The 22,489-nt window shown below is 44.1% G+C and overlaps 1 protein-coding gene across 1 annotated transcript in view; it reads left to right on the top strand.

Annotated features, from left to right (window-relative positions):
• Positions 1–22,489, top strand: part of LOC138732432 (AT-rich interactive domain-containing protein 1A-like) — a 53,407-nt gene that overhangs the window by 5,765 nt on the left and 25,153 nt on the right. Inside the window, exons 5-9 of the mRNA XM_069879047.1 lie at positions 1,067–1,199; positions 1,525–1,697; positions 1,870–2,020; positions 2,144–2,272; positions 2,370–2,466. Of these exons, the coding sequence (XP_069735148.1) occupies positions 1,067–1,199; positions 1,525–1,697; positions 1,870–2,020; positions 2,144–2,272; positions 2,370–2,466 (683 nt within the window). The remainder of the gene's footprint in view (positions 1–1,066; positions 1,200–1,524; positions 1,698–1,869; positions 2,021–2,143; positions 2,273–2,369; positions 2,467–22,489) is intronic.

Raw genomic sequence — 22,489 nt, 5'->3', positions numbered from 1 at the left:
GGCCTCTTCCTGCCGATGCCAGCGTTCCAAACGGTGAATTTCTGGGGGAAGCGAGCGGAGCTGAACGGGAAGGAGAACGGCGGGGAGGGCCCATGAATGAAACTCCCCGCTGAGCTTGCCTCTGCTCCTCCTTCTGCCAAGGCCTCCCCGGGCTGGGAGGGAGCCGTGAAGAAGAGGACAGGGTGCCAGGAAGGTGGGGTGTAAACAAACATGGCCTGGACGTGACCTCGGTGGATTTTAATGAAGAGCTGAAATGACTCATCAAGCAGCAGGGCTGAAGCCGAGGGATATCGCGTGCTGGGGATGGTAACTAATGGAAACATTAATGAAGAGTTCAGCTCTTGCCAGCTGCGAGGAGTGTATGAACCTGAGAGCTGGCAGTGTCACAGTGATCTGGGGCAGGGAGAGCTCCTCGAGCCGGTGGCACAGCTGGATCACACATGATGGCCTGAGATTTTTTCATGAAAGCTTACTGTAGTGTAAAGCAACCTGTATGGAGCCAGGGAACTTGCTGGACGGGTTTGGTTGTTCAGTGAAAGATCCATCATCTCCGGCATTCCCTGTTCCAGGAATCCTTGGGAGTGGTGCTTGAATTGACCTGCATGAATTAACCCCTCTGGAAGGGCAGAGCCTTGTTCAGAGTTAACTTGGTGATTTCCGCTTACATCCTGGAGTTTCTATCACTAAAAAGATGGTGAGGCTTCCAGGAGAGGGCTCGCGCTTCCAGGAGAGGGCTCGCGCTTCCAGGAGAGGGCTCAAACCCGCCTTCTTTCTCGACAGAAAGAGAACATGAAGGTGCACTGTAGAGCATCAGCCTTTGGAGTGAGATGTCCTGGGCAGCACAACATGGTGCCATGGTGGTGGCGCCTTGTGTAAAAGAACGTGGTAAAGAATAAAGTCACAATGAGAGCAAACATGTCCTCTCAGCTTTATGCTACTGCACGTGGTTCTTCTGGGAAGTCTGGCCCAGGTTCTCCTTGCAGCGTTTTGCTCCTTGTACTTCTTTGGCCGTGGTTCATCTCTGTCTCTTGGAGGGCTCTCTGCTCATGCGTTTCTGTTCTTGCAGCGGGTTCAGGCTCCATGCAGGGCCCTCAGGTGCCTCAGTCCACCAGCAGCTCCATGGCAGAAGGAGGAGACTTGAAGCCACCAACTCCAGCGTCTACGCCACACAGCCAGATGCCCCCTTTGCCAGGCATCAGGTATGAAACCATCGCTCCCAGTGTGACTGCAAGGGTGCTGCTGGGTCCCTACCACAGATGGCTCTTGTGGTGGGGCTCCCTGGCTTTGCTCCTTCGTTCATGGCTTACAGCAACACCGTTGGCTCTGGATCTGTGTGAGAATAGTGATTCCTTTGGGTTTGGGGTCAAGGACAGTTTTGTAGAAGGGCAGTTCTTTGTGACTTTGTTGGAGGAGTGTGACTGTGATCCTAGGGGACAGCAACACCTGAGAAAAAACGTGGGGAAAGGTATCCTGAGGAGCATGGTGGACCTCTATAATCCTGTTGTGGTTTTTTTTTTGGATCAGGAGTAACTTGGTGGGCCTTCAGGATGCCTTTGCTGATGGTAGTGATCCTACGTTCCAAAAGCGGAACTCCATGACTCCAAATCCAGGGTACCAGCCCAGCATGAATACCTCTGACATGATGGGTCACATGTCTTATGAGCCAAATAAAGATCCTTACAGCAGTGTGAGGAAAGGTGAGGAGGTCCTCGTGTGCTCCTTTCCCTCATCTTGAGTACTAATCCCTGTCTCTCTATGCTGGAATTAGGTGTAGGAGACCTTCTGCTTGCCCTCCTTCCCCAGGAGACAGGGCCTGTCTACGTCTGCGTTAGAAAGATGTGTTTACTGGTGGTTCTTTCCGTGTTTCAGCTCCTGGAAGCGATCCCTTCATGTCCTCAGGGCAGGGCCCCAACAGTGGTATGGGTGACCCTTACAATCGTGCTGCAGGTCCAGGGATGGGTAATATGGCCATCGGACAGCGGCAACACTATTCCTACGGAGGTCCTTACGACAGAGTGAGGTGGGTGCTTGAACCTCGTGAAACGATCGCTTTCACTTCCCATTGTGACTTTCCTGATCCATTTGAGGAGCGAGGGTGAATTCAAGTTGGACGTGTGCGGTGTTTGTGTTTGCTTCCCTGTAGGACGGAGCCCGGCAGGGGACCTGAGGGCAACTTAGCAAGCGGAACTCCGCAGCCCAACATCATGCCTTCCAGCCCGGAGTCGGGGATGTATTCTCCCAGCCGCTACCCGCAGCCGCAGCAGCAACAAAGGTCTGTGCGGGGTGTTCCCAGCAGCAGCTCGGCCCGGTTTGGGAGCTCTGGGATTGTGAGAGTGGTCACACAAGTAATGCATCTGTTTCTTCTCCAGACGTGATTCCTATGGCAATCAATTCTCCGCTCAAGGCACATCCTCCGGCAACCCCTTCCCTCGCCAGCAAACCACCATGTATCAACAGCAGCAGCAGGTGAGTTGTTGGCAAGCTTCTCGTTTGCTGGACTGAGGGACAGAAGAATCTGTGAAATTTCTTAGAATCATAGAATCTTGAAGGTTGGAAAAGACGTCACAGCTCATTCAGTCCAATCGTTACCCCAACCCCACTGTGCTGACTAAACCATGGCCCAGGTGCCACATCTACGTGCTTTTTGAACCCCACCAGGGATGGAGGGTCCACCACTGCCCTGAGCAGCCTCTGCCAGGTCTTCACCACTCCTTTGGTAAAGAAATCTTCCCTAATATCCAATCTAAACCTTCCCTGGTGCAGCTTGAGGCCGTTTTCTCTCATCCCATCGCTTCTTACTTGGGAGAAGAGCCCAGCACCCACCTGGCTCCAACCTCCTTTCCAGGAGCTGTAGAGAGCAATGAGGTCTCCTCTCAGCCTCCTCTTCTCCAGGCTAAACAGTCCCCGGTCCCTCAGCTGCTCCTCATAAGACTTGTTCTCCCGACCCTTCCCCAGCTTCGTTCCCGTCTCTGAACTATACGCCAGCCCCTCAATGTCCAACTCAAATTTGTGTTGAGGGGAGGATGAAAAAGCTTGGGACTCTGTGTTTATGAATGTGTAGAACTAAGTACTTTATACAGGAGACGCTTTTTTCCTAGTTTCCACATAATTTAGATAAGCTTTAATTAGCGTTCCCAGTGCTAGCAAAACAACGTTCTGAGAACGGAGGCTGTGCAGTTGGCAGGTGTGCATGTTCTGGTCAGGCAGCAGGAGATCAGGAAGCTTTACTGGGCTTCCCTTCCCCCCTGGAACATCCCAAACTCCATAACGCTTGGGGCCCAAGTGGTGGGATGAGGTTGGAGTCAGTTCTTGATCATTTGGGGGAGCTGTGGGTCATTCTGCACCACAATGCGGAGCTTTTTGTTGTCTTTGCCTTGCTGAACCTGCAGACAGAGGCTCCAGACCTGCCTCCTCTCCTGACTGCCCTGCTGCCTCCTACTCCTTGTTCCCCAAACCAGCAGGTTTGTTTCAGGACAGAGTTCGAATGAACATAAATCTCTTTCAAGAATCCTTGCGTGTGACTTGCTCTCTGTATCCGTGCCAAGACCCGTAAATGTTTTTCTGATAATTTTGAGTCCTCTGGTTTAGGAGAGCATGGAGAGGGCACTTGCTGAGCTGTGCTAAGAATAATTCCAACTGCTCTGCAGTTTGGCTCTGCAACCAGAGCCACAGGGCTCCAAGCCAAGAGTTCGAGTTACTCTGGCGCTCGGCATCTTTGAAGCCCTAGAGCTCCATCTGAAGCCAGTCATGACCGTGGAGCTTCCAAGGAGACTGTGTAGCAGCTTGGTCGACCCTTGGATGCAAGAGAGAGCTCGGGTTTTAATTCTATCTCAGCAACTGACTGTTTTCTCCATTTGCACTTAAAAGGAGGAGGAGGGAAGAATCTTTCTGGTTCCTTTCAGGGTTGTGTGAATAACCCTGAGATCACCTCTTAGAACTGGTTTTAACCTTTAGCCGCAGCCCGAGCGCTGCCACGTGTGTATATATATATGACGTTGTACATTGCACATACCCTGAGATCCCCTGCAGTTTTGTCCCCCTCTCCTCCCCCTTTATAGTATGACGAGTTACCGAGTTGATGACCTGCAAAAGCGAGACACAATTGTTTAATCTCTTGCCAGACATCCCTCCCTGGAGGATGCTGTACCGGTCTCTGTGGATAAAGTCATTGCTGTCTCAGCAGCCAATCAACTTATAGTGTATTTTTTTCCTGTTTTTTGTTTTCTTTCTAATCGAGGTGTGAAAAAGTTGTAGGTTCAGTTGAAGTTCCTGATGAAGAAACGCAATTGAGATTTTTCAGTGATGAATTCTGCATATTTGTATTTCAGACAATGTAGCTAAAAACTTGATGTAAATTCCTCCCTTTTTTCCTTTTTTGGCTTAATGAATATCAGTTATTCAGTATGAAATCTTTAAACTATATGTTCCACGTGTTAAGAATAAATGTACATTAAATCTTGGTAAGATGTTTGTAAGGGTTTTTTTATGAGCAGGACAGGGAGGTGACTTCGGTGCCGGCAGGTCTTGGTGCTGTGATGTTGTAGGTCGGCTCCTTGCACGGAGAACCTTCAAGGTCCTGTGCTTTCCAGCAGCTTTGGAGGCTGATAGCGTGTGGTCTGGCTTTGTTTTCTCCCTTTGGCTTGTTTTGGTGATGGAGGCTTTTGGTTTGTGCTGCGTAGGCTCAGGTAGGAGAGGATTTGTAGCAGGAGATGAAGCTGAGGCAGAGATGTGTGCTGTGCAGGGTGGAAAAGTCTCGGAAGGGAGGTGGTTCCCTCTGAGCTCTATAAAATGGACCATTTCATCTCCTTTGCGTTTTCTTAGAAGCTTGGTGTGGACTCTGACTTGAGAGGAGAGGGGGTTTCAGCAAAGAGCTAAAGTCCAGGTTCTTCCTGTCCAAATCTGCTCATTTCCATGGGTGTTTCATCGAGCCTGGAGCTTTATCCTCAGATAGTTGTAGGAGCCGGCTGGCTGAGCCGCACCAGGTTCGGTTAAAGAAGAAGGAAAAGCTTTTTTTGAAAGGCAAAGGTAATTTTTGTTCAAGCAATGTCCTTCTTTTATCCTGCTAGTCCTCTCCTAGGAAGCTCTTGGTTCCCAGAACCATCATTTGACTGTGTTCCCTAAACTTCAGGTTCCTAGAAGTCATGGTCTTTTTCTGAAGGGTCAGCTGGAAGTTCTGGAGTTCTTTGCCTGGCAACATGAATTTCTGAAGAGGCAGGAATGGTGCTGGGCTTCCTTAGCTTTAAAAATATTGAAACCAAGTTAGGAGATAGGAAGTCTGTGGGCATGTGCCATTCTGCAACAATGTTGATTTAAGCACAACTTCTCTCATCACTTCAGTCTGTACTCTGCGAGCTCTGGTTGATGTGATAATGTGAAAATCTTGTAGTGTGTTTTTTGGTTTTTGTTGTTTTGGTTTCTTTTTAACAGAACCTCAACACCAAGGCTGGAGAATCACAGGATTGTGGAATGGTTTGGGTTAGAAAGGACCTCAAAGCCCATCCAGTTCCACCCCTGCCCTGGGCAGGGACACCTCCCACTGGATCAGGGGCTCCAAGCCCCATCCAGCCTGGCCTTGAACATCTCCAGGGCTGGGGCAGCCACCACTGCTCTGGGCAACCTGGGCCAGGGCCTCCCCACCCTCACAGCACAACATATTTCTCCCTAGGATCTCATCTCAATCTCCCCTCTTTCAGCCCAAACCCTCTCCCCCTTGTCCTATCCCTGCCCTCCCTGATCAAGAGCCCCTCCCCAGCTCTCCTGGAGCCCCTTTCAGTACTGGAAGCTGCTCTGAGGTCTCCCTGCAGCCTTTTCCAGGCTGAGCAGTGCCAACTCTATCTCTGTCCTAGTACAGAAATTGCTCCAGCCCTTGGATCATCTTTGTGGCTCCTCTGGGCTCGCTCCGATCAATCTGTTCCCTTGCAATTAGATGCAAGATACTTTGTTTTAATTTAGTTCACACAAAATAATAATCTTGCTTCTTAAGTAATGCTACAATAGCAATTAATGGTTGCAGAGCTCTGGAACAAAGTTTTACCTATTTTTGTATCCTATTAACTAACAGGAGAGGCTGTAGATGAAAAATAAACTCTTTTTCAAGGACTAATGGAAGAAGAAATGGATCGTTGTCAAAGGTGCTTGTCATGGCTTTGGATGAATTAACATCTTACTCTAATAATTGAGCCTGTTTTTAATCTTAAGGATAGTTTAAAAAGCTAACTGATTTCTTTTTACATGTTTTCAATAATAAACAGGACTTCTGTATGACTTGTGTGGTTTTCTCCCTCACTTTTTTCCTCTTGCTTGTTCTCTCTCCAGGTTTTCCTGATTTTTATCCAAACTCTTTAAACTGCACTTGGACAACTGAAGTGTCACCTGGCAAGGGTAAGAATCTAATGGGAGTTGCATCTGCCTACATAATGTCTGTGTTTAAAAAATTGAAACACAGAAACGCAATAAAATCCCTTTTATGTATTAAATTAGTGCTTTCTGCCAGTCTTCTGAGGAAGAATGATTTTGCAAAATAAATATCTTTGAATGCGGTGTTAAAATGTTGTGTTTATTCCGCAAAAGAAACATTCTTTAAATTATTAGCGGAACAAATGTCTTTTAGTCTCTTTTAGGAAAAGTAGAAGAGGTAAAATACATTAAAATAATAGTTACTTATTAAATAGCACAAAAGGTTTGGTGAAAGCTGTGGGGATCCTGTTGGTTGCTCTTCTGCATGATTATTAAGCGTGAAGAAGCAGATTTGATCTGTTGATTAGGAACCTTAGATTTCAGATTTAAATCTGAATTTAAATTATATATATTTAGGCAATACATATAGTAAAGTGGCATTTGGATGCTATTATGTGTGATTATATATATAACTATATATAATAGAATCATAGAATCATGGAATAACCAGGTTGGAAGAGACCCACCGGGTCATCGAGTCCAACCATTCCTATCAATATATATATATAACTATATATGATATATATAACTATATTGGAAGTTTCTGCTGTTTAAAATCTTCTTACAGGCTGGGTTTTTGTTTAAAATGTATATGGCATTTTAAATGTAAATCGTACGAGAAGCCTTTCCATGAAGAACGTTATTCCCTACAGTAAATAATTGTATTTGAAAACCTAATGGAAATTCAAAATTGAAAAAACGGGCATGACTTGAGTAAAAGATTGGTCCCAGAAAATATGAATCTGTATATATGGAAGACTGTTCACAAATCTTGTATCTGTGGGCACTTCCTGGAAGGTTAGAATAAAAGATAGAATTCTGTTGGACAAAAATGCAAAATATAAAACCTGAATACAAAGTCTTAGCCAATTATTAATGTACATCTCCTGGTTTAATAGTAAGACTATGACAGAGGTTATAAATGAAGGAGACATAGAGGAACTTGAATAAAATCTGTACCATACAAATTTTGATTTTCAGAGTGCTGTATACAAATAGCTCTGAATTCCATCAGTTCTCTGAGGGGAGGGATTGATTTACAGCGAGCTAAACAAACGTCCACACTGCACATTTGGATTGGTTAAGCCCGAGTTCTTTCTGCAAGTTTTATTTTCTGCATGTTTTCTTTTCTGTGTGTCATGTTTGGATTCCGTGTGTGACTTTCTCTAAAACTCTTTCCATATACTGTAAGTTTTGCTTTCTGTGTCACCTCTTTATAAAGGAAGAGAAAAAAACTTCCCTTTTAATGCTTGTCTTTCCCCCTTTTTAATATTTTTAAAGGTGTCCAGCTGTTTTTTCACACCTTTGACCTGGAGAGCTCTCATGATTATTTGCTCATTACTGAAAATGCAAATTTTACTGCGCTTTGATTTATATCTGATTTTTCGATTTCTCATGAAGGCTTCAGCATCACATTTTCAGGTAAGAAATTCAATTCTGCTACGTGTCTGGAAACTGTTTTCAGATATTTTTAGTTGTAGATGGCAAAAACTTTATGAAGAATCAGGGAAAAAAAGAGCAATATAAATTATATAGTCCTTACTGTAGAAAATGGGCCAAGGTTTATAGGGTGGCGAACAGATAGACAAGAATGTTTGTTATGACTCTTTTAAGGAAACCCAAGCACGTTTTTTGAAAATGTGGTCATATATCTTTTCATTCACCCTTTATTTGACTTCTTGTTACATTTTTCTTCATATATAATTTGTTTTTTTTAACTCATTAGACTTTTTGTTACATCTTTAATAGAATCCTAGAATAACCAGGTTGGAGGAGACCCACCGGATCATCGAGTCCAACCGTTCCTATCAAACACTAACCCATGTCCCTCAGCACCTCGTCCACCCGTGCCTTAAACCCCTCCAGGGAAGGTGACTCAGCCTCCTCCCTGGGCAGCCTCTGCCAGTGCCCAATGACCCTTTCTGTGAAGAATTTTTTCCTACTGTCCAGCCTAAATCTCCCCTGGGGGAGCTTGAGGCCGTTCCCTCTTGTCCTGTGCCCCGTCACTTTCTTCATATATAATTTAGTTTTTTTAACTCTCTCACTTCTAAATCTGTTTGGGGGTTGAAATGAATCACGAGTTATGTGTACAAGGCTTATAAATAATTAAAGAAAATGATAAACTATTAAAACTTTTACAGTACAAGCTGATTGCAGCCCTAGAAAATAAGAAAATAAATGCAATGTTGGTGGGACACAATAGACAGCTAATTACCGTAGATGTAGCCATAAAGACACACAGAAACAGGACTGAGTATCAGTAGAGGAGACAACTCTGAAATGCACATTTTCCAAGTGTTCCGTACTGACACAATGCAACTGGGCTGGTTTTAAGGGTCCTTTTTCATATTGTGTTTTCATTCTTTTAACTCTTACCCGGCTTGTTTTGGTTTGGCTTGTTTTGTTTACATTTTAAAACCTGTAATACAGCGTCGTGAACTACAATATTTAAACATAATGTCTTGTTGTTCAAAGTCAGCTCCAGGTCAGCGAATAGTTCTTTTCTGGGAAAAACCCTGGGGCTGGAAAAAACACCAAGTTTTATGAATCCAGTTTTGGTAGCCTTTGGTAGCCTTTTTTTATCCTTTTTGTTATCTTAAGAGACACTTTATGTAGATTAGTGTGAAAATTCGATTTGAAGTTGTAAGTTTCCTTATAGTGAAGGTGGGAAGGAAATAAAAATGAGAGACCCCTCTCTATAAATATAAATCAATAAGTATTGACTTTATTAGTCTAGACATTCCTAACTTTGTTGTTACACGTGTTCTTTTTAACAAGACTGAATTACACCATGAAAGAAATAAGCAAACCTTTAAGAATCCCCTACGGGATTAGAAAGTTACAGTCAAAAGAACAGCATTTTCTCCATCTTTACCCACAAAATTGTTGATACTAAACACCTCCATGCTTGTGTGGACACAGTGAATTAAACACTGCCAGACCGCGGCCTGTGGTTTTTCTTTTAGATCAAAATGAATTGAGTAAGTGGGCAAAATACGAGGTGTGTATTGTCCCTTGGTCGATATTGTCCCCTCCCGTGGTCTGACAGTGCAGGCAAAGACTTCAACTCCCCACCGAGCTTCTCGGCTGTGGTCCCTCCGGCTCCCAGTAGCTTTGCACGTATGTAGCTCAGTGCACTTGCCCTGATTATAGCAATCGGTAATTTATTGAGGTCACGCAAGCTTGGCCACTGTCTGTGCTCCATCGCCCCTACGGTCCCTCAGGCTCCTGGGGGGTTAAGTTAAGCAGCACTTTGCCGTCTCTTCCACCTGCTGCTACCGTGTTGTCTTTGAAATCTGCTAGTCCTTTAAATTAATTAATGCTGCTAGAAACTTACTCGCTGCCATCAAATCGTGGAAGTTCACTGTGTACTGCATGAAGAAGTCATTGTTTTTATTTCTTTGAAATCCACATTCTTAATTGATTAATGAAACATCTGGTTTCATTAAGTGCCCTTTGCTCTAACAGTGCTGGTTTGATGAACAGTTTTGCAAGCTTGCTGTCCAATACCTTCATGATTTTGTAAACTTCGATCATATCCCTTCTCAGCCTTCTCTTGTCCAAACTGAGTCTCTGCTTCTAAAACATAAACCCCTCAACAATTGCCCGTGTCTGTGATTTCTGCAGCTCTGCTCTGTTCTTCCACACTTGCACAGACAGCTCAAGAAATGGGCACTAAAAGTCAATAAGCAGAGGCAAAGAAATGCCCACCGTTTTGTTTTTAAACCTCATTCCTCTACAAACTCTCATATTTCAGGGCTAAATCATCTTTAGGACTAATTGTCAATTTTGTTTGTACACGTGTGAATTGATGTTTTCTCCTTCATACAAGGTCATGTATTTTTCTTCTTCAGAAATTTATCAGAAGTCACTATTGCGTTCCTTCTCCATTTTGTTTTTTAATTTTTTTTTTGCAAAGAAAGTAGCCTTTTAAATATCAGTTAGGCAAAAGGAAAATGTCTTATGGACTACAGCACCTAGTTTTTCAGCAAAAACGAGTTCACTCTCAACTGACATAACATAATCCTCCCCTCCCTTTTGGGAGAGCTGTGGGCTTCTGAAGTTTTCTTCCTTACCTTTTTGTATCCTAAATATGGGCACAATATGTTATAAGCCTGAGTTTTCTGTCTTGTGTCTGCACAGGGGAAAGTCCCAAGATGACCTTGCAGGCAACTTGCAAGGGATGCACTAAGGATGCAGAATATTTATAAAACCTCTGAAGGAAAGAAGCGTGAGGAAAGAATCTTGATAACGCCAAGGTCAACTCAACATGAGTGTCTTCCGGTGTATATAGTATCGCTATTAGTTTGAGACAGGAGCACTAAGAATTCCGTGAGGACGTAATTAAGAGATTTTGGAATATATATAGGAAGGTGCATAAAAATGTCAGGAGGCTATACAGGAATTATCCCTCAAACCATAAAAGCTTTTAAAATACATTCCCCTTTGGGATGATTTTATGCCATTAAAATCTCTGCAATCAAAGAAAATTGAAAAGTTTATTTGTAAGTAATTTCTCTTTACTGTCAGAATGAGAAACGGGAATTGAAGAAAATCCAGCCAGCCTTTCCCTCTCCTTCAGGGGAGGGTCTGATTTTATATTCTCACAGCAGATGCAGAGAAATTAGCACCGTTACTACCTCAGGAATAATTGTAGCACTGTCCTCGTGCCTACATATTTTGATCCCAGCAGTAGAGCAAGCACTTCCCTTTCAGTTCATCAAAAATAACACTTGCAAGGGTGTTTCTGACCTCAGTAGGAATGTGAGGGGGAGTCAAAACTCATGTTTTCAAGGAGAATTCAGGCAGGTTAATGACTGAGTAGCAGGCAAAGTTTTCTGCAGCTGTGGCAAAGTCTGAACTTGAATTAGCAGGGAAGAAATCTGAACTCAAGTAAAGAAATAGAAACAGAATCACCATTTTGAGGCATATGGCAAAACTGAGTACCTGGATTATCTGTTTATTTTAAACCTTATCCTTTCTCATCACTAACACTTCAGTTTCCCGATCTCCCTGCTGTAATTCCCACTCGAAATTTCATAATTCTTTAAAGTGGCCACTTACAGTGAAATCTTTATAATGCAATCGCTGTGAATTTGTCACAGGTAAGAGGAAAACCAGGATGTTATTCCACGTCTTTCATCTATTTGGCCATATAGACCTTCTCTTTGTGGTCATGACAGAGAAAATAGTAATCGTAACATGTGAATGTCAAATGGATCCTAAATGAGTTAAAAATGTGGGATCTAATAGTGATAATGTCTAGATTCATGTGTTAAATGTGTTCTCCAATTGTCTAATTTACTTTCCCAGGGGTGATTCAAGCTAGTTATCAGTTTAGTCCACGGAGATTCAATGCAATATTATTTCAATTACTAGACTAGACATGTGCCTACTTATATCTGTAATGTTAACAACAACTGGATAAGTGTCCCCAGTTAAAAATTGTTAGGGTTTTTTGCATCTACTGTCATATGATACGTCTTATCTCATTTTTACTTCATCAAACAATGTTTTCATTTGTGTCTGGATTCATCTTGAGAGATGCAGTATTAGAAAACTGTTGGAAGAGGATGTCTAAGGAACAGTGTTAGTCGTCGGCTGATTTGGGGTTTTGTCTTTTCTATTTTAAGGTGAAGAAAAATCACATTTTTAACATAGTTGTGATACTTTATTAATGACTACTAAAAATAGATTATTCCATTCCTCAATCCAAGTAAATTTTCTCTGTGTTTTTGCATAATATGTGTGACCAGGATGTTATTAAACAATAAATCTTACGATGAACAAATGCTTACTTATTTTGTACAGTGGTTTTACAGTTCTGATAAATAAAGTGTAATCAATCCATGAAAGATCTGTAGTTCTGGCCTAGGACAATGGTAGAAGCCAGGAAGCATTTTTTCAGATGCTCTTAGCACAGCTTAAAGTCATATTTCTGCCTACAGGTAGACATTAAATACGTGTTAGTGCTGGCACAAATCTTAAATACAATTGATTGTCTCTTCTGAGAGCTCATCCACGTGGCCTGATATAAGACAATCTTTCCTTAGTAATAAAGACAGAAAGCATTGTTCTATTAATGGCTAGCATCATGTATTATTTTTCAAAAGATTCTTTTATGGAAGGTAGTTATTTATATTTGTTTATGTTAATTAAACTAAATTTAGGCTTTTAGCTTAAAAAAAATCTCTGTGCATGCTGGCTTTATTAGTTTATTTTGCTAGTGTCAGCACTGGAAATGAATTAAGAGCTTAAGATACTGCAGTTGTGTCTTTTATACTAGTTATCTGCGGTCACTCTCACCTGTATGACATCAGGGTAAATTATCTTTTATTTCATATTAGAAGAAAGCTGTTCAGACTGATTCTTTGCTTTTCCATAAGCATTCCCATGATGCATGGTATATGCTTGGAATTATGAAACACACTTCATATTTGTTTATTTTTCCATGATAAAGTACAGGTGATTTATTTAATTTAAAGAAGAAGTTATCTTTTTTTTTTTAATTCATTTTGATTACAAAACCAAAACCCAAACCCAAACAAACAGAAAAACCCTTAGAGGACTGTTTCAGTACTTTATGGCTTTCAAGGTTTTGCAATAAGCAAAACTGAATTGTCAAGCCCTAGCCAATTCTTTGTGCTTGTCGTGTGCTGGTGAACGATCTAAAGAAACTCTTATTCATTCTGTGACTGGAGGTTAATAGTGTTGATTTTGTCTCTCATTGAAAGTTTTTAATAAAATAACATAAGTAAAGGAGATCATCTCTACACTTAGGCTGGAAATAGACTCAAACCTTTATTAAGACCTTTCTTTCTTTATTAAAACCTTTAGTAAGATAAAAAGTTGCTGTAGGTTTAGAGTCTGAAATAAGCAGTGACAGATTGACTTTAATACGTCTCCCTCAGCTCTGGTGTTAATATCTCCGGACACTAGAAAACAGAGCAGTTACTTACTTCAGTGGTGATTTCAGAGGTCATGCTTCTGTCAGCCTTTGTGAATAATCTTGATAAATAATTTGATTTTATGAAACCTCAGAAGGTGGGCTTGCTTATAAATACTAATTCCATTCAAAATGGCCTCACAAAACTGAAAAGGAAAAAAGCCTGGAAAACATCTTAACAGTGACAGAATATTTTATATTTCACTGAACTGCGTAACCAAGCCGTATGTACCTGACACAACGGAAACAGTGATGCTTTTGGAGAAACTATTGGCCGTACAGAGCCGACTTTGGAAGTGTTGTATAAGGATAAACTCATATTTTTCAGATATTTAGATAAGATGTCCAGTTCAATGCTATTATTTGTTTTCCACAAGGTGTATGATGGAAAAGACAGTTCTGCGCACTCTCTGGGAGCCTTCACCAAAAATGACTTGATGGGAGTTATGCTGAATAGCACCTCTAACTGTTTGTGGATAGAGTAGAATACCAACAGATCTGATACTGCCCAAGGATCTCAGCTCGCTCACACAAGTAAGTAGCTCACAAAAATGTTCTGATCGACTGTTAAGTGGGGAAACGTGTATTTCCAGCTGCAGTGATTTCTCATGGAATGGTAAAGATAATATCCTAGAACGTACTGAAGTTCAGAGTCTGAATTTTACTTGTCTACACGTGTGGATAAGTTTCAGTAATTAGAGAGCATTACTAAAAGAAAAATTGTAAGCTTTCAAATATAGAAAGCATTGTTATTTTGAGGATTTAGCAGTGGGGTTTGAATAAGAGTGCATTGTGACATCTGTGGGTTGAATATATTAGTGTTGTACTGTAGCAGTTGCAGAGCCAGGTATTATATTTAACGTTTAATTCCTGCCGACAAATTAAAAAATACAAAAGAACAAATGAGAATAAAAAGAATGCAGTGTGCCTGAGTGAACTCTCTGTATGTCTGCTTGTCAGGATCAAGGTGAAGTTTGCTGGAAGGAGAGCTGAGTAAAAAAGTTTTGACAAGGGGTGCACTTGTCCTACAGCTTGGATGTAATTAATTGAAGTACTTAAGCTGGCAAAACAATGAGTCTTTTGGAAAGGAAAACTATGGGGAGAGCTAGTTTGTTTCCAACACACAGAATGAAATTTTGTCCACCTTTCAAGGAATCTTCAAGTTCCCTTTGCCTTCAATTTGTCGTCTTTTATATCAGTTTCCGTGAACCTCTACTAAATCCTTCGGAGTAGAGCAGCACATCATAATGTGACATAGAAATGGAATCATGGCTGTTTCTAATATCTCTGCTGATTTCCCTTTGGATTGGAGCCAGCTGTGGAATAAGCGGAAATATTTTAATAATGTGGAATAAGCAGAAATAATAAGCAGTGTGCCCAGGTGGCCCAGAAGGCCAGTGGCATCTTGGCCTGTATCAGAAGCGGCGTGGCCAGCAGGTCCAGGGAGGTTCTTCTCCCTCTGGACTCGGCACTGGGGAGACCGCTCCTCGAATCGTGTGTTCAGTTCTGGGCCCCTCCCCCCAAGAAGGATGTTGAGGCTCTGGAGCGAGTCCAGAGAAAAGCAACAAAGCTGGTGAGGGGGCTGGAGAACAGGCCTGATGAGGAACGGCTGAGAGAGCTGGGGGTGTTTAGCCTGGAGAAGAGGAGGCTGAGGGGAGACCTCATTGCTCTCTACAACTACCTGAAAGGAGCTTGTGGAGAGGAGGGTGCTGGCCTCTTCTCCCAAGTGACGGGGGACAGGACAAGTGGGAATGGCCTCAAGCTCCACCAGGGGAGGGTCTGGCTGGACATTAGGAAAAAATTTTTCACAGAAAGGGTCACTGGGCACTGGCAGAGGCTGCCCATGGAGGGAGTTGAGTCACCTTCCCTGGAGGTGTTTAAGGGACGGGTGGAGCTGAAGGGACATGGGTTAGTGATTGATGGGAATGGTTGGACTGGATGATCCGGTGGGTCTCTTCCAACCTGGTTATTCTATCTAAGAATGATTTTTAATGCTATTATAAGCTTCCCAACAGCCATATCTCCACTGAATTGTACCAGTTTCCTTGTCTGCCCAACTATACATTCCTCAGAGAAGGAAAAACTATAAACAAAGAGGAAGGGATAACAGGAGACCCGTCTGCTCAGCACATACTGTAGCTGGCACAAGATGTTCACTTTCCTAGTGAGAAGACTGGCCGAAAAACAGAGGTGTCAGGGAGGTCCAGCCCAAAGCCAGCCTCCAGAACCTGCTTCTGTCTCACAAGAGCCAGCAGGGAAGTGTCCTCTTTCTGCCAGGGCTCCCTCAGGGGAGGGTTGGGCCCTGCAGCTGCAGGAAGCACCATCCCAGGGACAATGCCAGAGTGGCCAAGGGGGATGTCTCTCCTACATGGGTGCCAGGATCCCTTTTATCCCTTCCCACAAGGGAAGCTCAAGCCCTGCCACGACCTTTGAAGGCAATTTTTGAGTCCAGCATTTTCCAAGGAGCAGAGAGCAGACATCCCCCAAGAGGTGGTGGGGGAAAGCGGAGGGTGGCCGCTGCCTTCTCCCAAGGGATGAGCTCTGTGGGGCACGCCATCTCCCACAGGCAGAAGTTACCCACGTCCAGCTGGTCGCCAAAGCACGTGCACCTTTACTTTTATGTAGAATTGCTCCTGGAGCAGAACGAAGGTGCCGAGTCCTGCGACCTGGACCCCTTGCCCAGGAAAAAGACAAACCGGCCGCTGGGGAATACACTGGTTGTTACTGGTGCTTATTATTGTTAGGGTCCAGACTCTTAAGAACGAGACGGCACGGCAAGCTGGTACAAAAATAAAGTACAGTATTTATTCTCTTGCGCAAGAGGTTAAAAAACCAGACTGGCCGCCAGGGATGCTCTTCAAGGGGAGCGACCCCGGCTGTGCCTGTGGAGTTACATTTATAGTAAAAGTAGGCACATACAAAATAGTTAGTTGCAATCTTCTTGGCTGGTCTAGGGGTACATTCGGTGTAGTCGTGTTACATTCTGATGGACTCCAGCAATCTCTTATTGTCTGTGTATTCTTGCCCCAGGGGGTGTGTGCAGCACCCTCCCATCCAAGCATCATCTCAGGGGGCGGAGATGTGCCAGCAGCTGCCAGCCCGGCCGCCCCCTGCCAGAATGGCTTTCACATTCCTGCCTTTTCTTTGCTTAAGGACCCTCACAATTATTTCTCCCGGGCTGCAGGGAATGCCAGAGCCTGTCCCTGAGAAGTGGCAGCAGCAGGCAGAGCGGCTGGGAGAGAGATGGCAACAGGGTGAGAGGCTGGTGGCAGAGCGGCCTGAGGAAGGAGATAAAGCCTGGAGACACGGGTGTCCTGTCTGCCACAAATGGGATTCTAGATTGTCACAGTCTCGTTGTTGCTTTTTCCAGGTGACTGAGTCATGGCCGGATTCCCCAGCTTCGAGACGTGAGTGAAGCCTCTTATCACAAGGTGGCCTTTTCCTGCCCTTCTCTTTGCTTTTTGATGTGACGTTTGCAGAAGGTGCCTGCTTGTGACAGGCTTGGCTCCAGCTCCTGCAGACCCCTTGGTGACTGGGCTCTGTGGTCCTTTCAGGCTGCGGGGGGCAGTGGTTTCCTTCTGCTAGGGGACGAAGAAAGCCTATTTTGCCAGTGGGACATTGCAGTCCTGATGTGCACTGGGCTGATAGAAATAACCTTCGCTGAAGGCGGTGGATCTTGCTGGAGTCAGCTCCCATCCCAGTTACCGTGGGTAACCACAGTGCTGGGGGAAGACCAGGGCAGAGCACAAGGGCATGAGGACCCTGCCAGTTTCCATCCTCTTGCTGAACGTGTGAAATGTCTGGAGTCAGGACTCCCTCAGGGGGAGTAGCCCTGGCCTCTGGAGGGGATTGCTGCAGGGACAACTGCCTGAGGAGCAAAGACCTTTATTTAGGCTTAATGGCTCCTTTACATATGTTAACTGGTGAGAACAGGCGATGTATTCTTTACAGTGAGTGGGTTTTGCTACTTGTTCCCCCCCTAGGTCAGGAATATTATTGGCTGAGGTGAACTGTTGCTGCGCCGTGGTGTTTCTTCTTGTTACTTTGCTTCTCCTTCTCCCAGCCAAAGTCTTTTCAAGGACAGCCTCCATTTGCCTGTGTCCTTCAGCCTGCAAAAACCTTCACAGCCTCTGAAGGCTGTAGGCCCTGTGATAATTGTTTAAGATTTAACAAAACGAATTGCATGAGTGTTTTGGGTTGGAACAAGGTGTGGGAGCCTTAGAAGGGTGTTCTGGTTGCAGCCTGCGGGATGCTGCCAGCTCTATGGGGGAATCGCCCTGGGCAGAGCGGAGTGGATGTGCTTTATCCCGATCACTGGTTTCTCAGATATCTGTTTAAATCTGCTTTTCTCACATGACTGCTGGGTGTCCAACCGTGTCGATGACTGAGGTGGGCTCTGGAGCAGAAAATTGCCAGCGAAAGACCTGTAACAATTGGTTAAGGATTGCCCTGGGCTGCCCAGGAGCTGGGGAACACATCAGACAAGCATACAAGTAACTAGCAACATGCTGCAGCCACTGGCATCCTTACAGCGGCTGATTTAAGGCTTTCAGAGGAAAAATCCAAGTCTTAAATTTACAGACATAATGAGAGGCTGCGAGGTAACGTTTACAGGTCAGGAATGAGACCAGCGATTCCAGCAGAGGCTTCCACAAAAGCGTAAGCTCACTCCTTAAAGCCCGGGTGTTTCACCCCTAGCAGGGGCAGTACAGGTGGCACCAGGCTGCCGTGTATTTGGCAGCGAGGCTGTGTGTGTGTGGGGGGAAGGTGGCGGAGCCCAGGTACCCAAGGCCCTGACTGGAGGGGCCTGTGTGAAACGATTAAGTAGCCAATGTCACACGACTCACACCAAGGCAAAGATTCCTGCTTCATTATCTAAAAGAAACGTGGAAACTTGCAGTTGAGTCCCAGGGACAAGTTCGGACAAGGTCCAAAAGCCTTCTCATAATTCACAAGGTGAATGCAGCGCCCAAGCGGTTACTTACAACAGAGTTTCACAGATATTGTACCCGCTCCTAACCGCCACATTTGATGGCCTTCTCTCTCATGCCGATGACCTGTGATTACAAGGGGACTGTCAGACAAAGCCCATGAGAAAGGGCTATGTGAGCACTCTGGAAAACTCTGAAAAAAAAGCACCGAGGAAAGCTTCCGGTGAGAAATGAGAGAAGTACAAGACAGAGCAACTTTCTAATGATACAGAGAGAAACCTTAAAGACAATGTGTCCTTTCCAGTGATTAATTCTTTTGCAAGGCTAGCTTTATTCAGGTGCAAAAGGTGGGTTGTGCACATGAAAATATCCCTGCCCATTTTGATCTGAAAACTCCTCAACAGCTTGTCTCATATGATATAGTGTTAGAATCATAGAATACACCCCAGGAACACATGGACACCCACCCGCAGGACAGCCCACCCATGAAGCACACCCCCCTCCACCAGGTGTGGATTCCCACCCCCGGGACAGCTCTCCCCCAGCAGACACTGATGCCCACCTAGAGGCCACAACCCCCCAACAGACACAGACACCCATCCATGGTGTAGGAAACCAAGGGACATGCAGATGCCACACAAGGGCACAAACACACACTCATGCTTTCATTTCAACTTGATTGATGGTCATGGCATTGCAGTGTCTGTAATTCTCCAGGACACTGCTTCCACAGACACCCAGTGCTGGGGTCAGCGGCGACGGGTGCGTGTCCTCGGCCGGCGCCGGTTCACTCCAGCCTTGGATCTGGGTGCCCCAGTCGGCCGGCGCCTCCTCGCATTCTGGCGCTGTTCAGGATGACCCTGGAGGCGCCTTGGGCTGCGCTTCTATTTTGCCTGATTCCGGGCATTTGTTTGCTTCCACAACTTCCTCTTGACGCTCAAAGACAAGTACAAAAGACAGAGTTCCCTGCAGTACAGGAACCTAAGGAAAATGGGGCACATTCAACCCTCGTGTCATATGCAGTATCTGTTCTTGCCTTCTTTGCTGGTGGCTCGTCAGGGTCCGGCGGAGCGGACCCCAGACACACTCCAGCAAGGAAGACATTCTGCAGGAAAATGTAACAAAGACTGCTCTTTATGCAAATCCAAACAAAGACAATTAGATCTTTTAGTTCTGCATTAATTCGTTACCCGTCAAACACAAAAGATACTGCCACTCCGTCTTCCGCATTGTGACAACAGCAGTTTCAAAATTTCTTACTCTTAAATAAAGCTTAACTTACTGTTCATCGAAATAAAAGCAGTGTTCGGGGTTTTCTTTTTAAATCTTAAATATTTATATTTTTTTTTCCAGAAAAAAATAAGTGTTTCACAGAATAAGTTGTGGGTTGCCCATGTTGCTCAAACTGATACTAATTAGTATTTCAGCAGAGATGGAGAACACCGATGATAACAATTCCCTGGCAACAGATCGCATAATTAATTCACGTGACAAGTACCATTTCTAAATGCGTGCACAATCGGTTCTATAAAAAATGGACAGAGGTTATTGCAGAACTATACTAATGGCTTTTAGTAGGCATTTCCTCTTTCTTTTTTCCACTTTACAGTCCATAGTTAATTACCCACATTCAATTACTTACAATTAAGTTTCCAATTACTCTAGACTCTCCTAAATGCTCCACATTCTAGAGGAAACATATTTTGTTAAAGCACAATGCTCCGTAATAGTCGTGCAAGAATAAACAATACAAGCAGGTATGCCAAAGTTTGCAACCCAAGTGTTCTCCAGCAGTAAATCAACCTGCTCGTCTCACAGAGACTGTGAGCACAGGCTGCTGAAAGGAAGAACGGCAAAGCCGTGAGCAGTGTCGGATCAATCTAAGACCAAATAGCTTAAGTTTCCACACAGTGTAAATCAAGATGAAGGGCTTTGAGATGCAAGTGGGTTTCACTTCAGGGAAGAATGATAGGCACACAGCTAATACTAGAAAAAAAAAACCAAAACCAAACACAAAAAAACCCTGCATGAAAACAAACAAAATAACCCCAAACAATAAAAACCCACCAACCCCCATAAAACTACATAACTGAATCCAATTCACAGAAATATGTTTTGGAGGAGTAGTAAGGGTACTACTGTAAAAGAAAGGGATTGACAAAGACATTAATTGCCACATTGAAAGAATCTCCCCTCACATCATAAATTCACATTCTGGATTGCAAGGTCCAGAAGAACAGAATTGGAGTTTGCACTTGGATAATGTTATCACGTTACCTCATTCAGACTTGCAGGTGTTAAGACTAGAAAAATTTTGGAGCCTTGTGACAAGAATTACAAAACAGAAGTAAGCAGAGCATCTCTAGGTGGGTATGGGAAGAAAGAAACGTCTCCATCCCATCTGGAGGCAGATTCTGCCAGGCATCATTCCAAATGACTGCACGTGCAGGGGAGTGAAAATAAAATATTGTCCGATTAAGATCTGTGCTTCGGGCCAGACCGAGATACAGAGATCTGATGGAAAGGTGGCAGAATCCCATGACGCTATTGAACTCTTTTGGTTTTTCTCAAACTAGCACCTTAAACATATGTGGTTGCTGGACAGCAGGACACGGCATTCAACTTCTTCTCTACAACCCTACCTCCCAAATCAGAGCCAAAAAGCCTAGAACCAGGGCAATAAAGCGTTACAACACAAAAAGCAATTTTCTACTCATTTTGTTTTTTAATTCAGTTTTGTCCTTTTCCAGCTAAGTTAGATTCCTTGGAGCAAAACCAGTAATGCTCTAAGAATAATCAGAAGAGAGTCCTGTAGTCCTGGCCATAGAGCTGTGTCAGTACACGAACAGGAGCCCAAGCGCTGCAAGTCCCCCAGCAGGCAGAGTGCTAACCCACGGTCCTAGGGTGGGAACAAGCGTGTGTCGGGGTAGGGGCAGAGTTCAGGGCTAGTTTGTTTTCTTGTCAATATCTACACGGCTAAAATAACAGAAAAAACAACCCCAAGCACAAACAAACAAACAAACTAACAAAAAACCAAACAAAAGCCCACAAAAAGAATACCTGGAAACAGAACATCTGTTCCAGATTGAAATGTTCAAACCTGCGGTCATGTCCTAAAGTTATCGACAGGCCAGCCGTACAACACAGGTAGATCTTTACTGCCTTTTTGGCAGATGCTGCACTTATGTTCTTCTTAATTTGCACTTGTTACATAGTTCTGACAGCTAAATGCCACTGAAATCTTAAGAGACGTGCACCTTTACATTCTTTTCGCAAGCTTCAGCACAAGGCATAAAACCACCTTCTGCACATGTCCAAACAGCTGGGAACATCCACCCTGAGGAAGACTTTGCTAGCATAGATCCATGTTTAGTTTGAACGATCACAACCTCGAACATGGTTCAAGAAGATAAAAAGCCATTCCTGCCTCAACCTGCTTTCAGTGCAGTTCAGGTCACATTCAGGTTCATCGTGATGGCACCTGAAATCCTGCAGCTACTAAATATCGACAGAAGATGCTGCTGCCCTAAGTGTTCCATCAGAGGAGCAGATGAGTCCCAAGTCCTGACAGGACGTTACTGAAAGCAGACCGTATCAAAATACCCTCTAACCACCCGCATGCTCAAGCTCAGGAATGTCTGTGTGGCAGAAAAGATAAGCCAAGACAAACATCCCTTTTTGCGTCATATTTTAAGGCACATCTGATTATAAAAAAGCATACATTATTTAAGAAAAGGGAAAAAATACATGTGTATGCATACCTGCTGTCAAATACACAAACACAAGTAGAAATACATGCTATGAGATATTTAGATCCAAATCACCCCTTTCCACTCACACTTTTTAAGCAATCGTGTTTTTCCCTCACTTTGTACCCAATGCAACAGAATCAGAAGTAAAATGCCATGATTGCCGTAACGTGGGTTTTGAAATACTGGAGCCAGCTCCTAACCTTTCTCTGAGGAAATCCTTCCAGCGCCCTGGAGGTCCCAACTGGAAGCTGTGGATACTTTTGAAGATGACAGGATGCCAGGCAATGGATAAAACACTGACATCTGTTCATCTAATTAATCCAACCCCCCTGACAGTAATCCAGATGGGCAGAACACAGAGTGATTTTGGGGGACAGGAGAATAAAAACCCTAGTACTCCTGAA

The sequence above is a fragment of the Phaenicophaeus curvirostris genome, chromosome 31 (genome assembly GCF_032191515.1).
Source record: "Phaenicophaeus curvirostris isolate KB17595 chromosome 31, BPBGC_Pcur_1.0, whole genome shotgun sequence".
Lineage (NCBI taxonomy): Eukaryota > Metazoa > Chordata > Aves > Cuculiformes > Cuculidae > Phaenicophaeus > Phaenicophaeus curvirostris.
The sequence above is the reverse complement of the archived record's forward strand: the minus strand, read 5'-3'. Positions and strand labels throughout refer to the sequence as shown.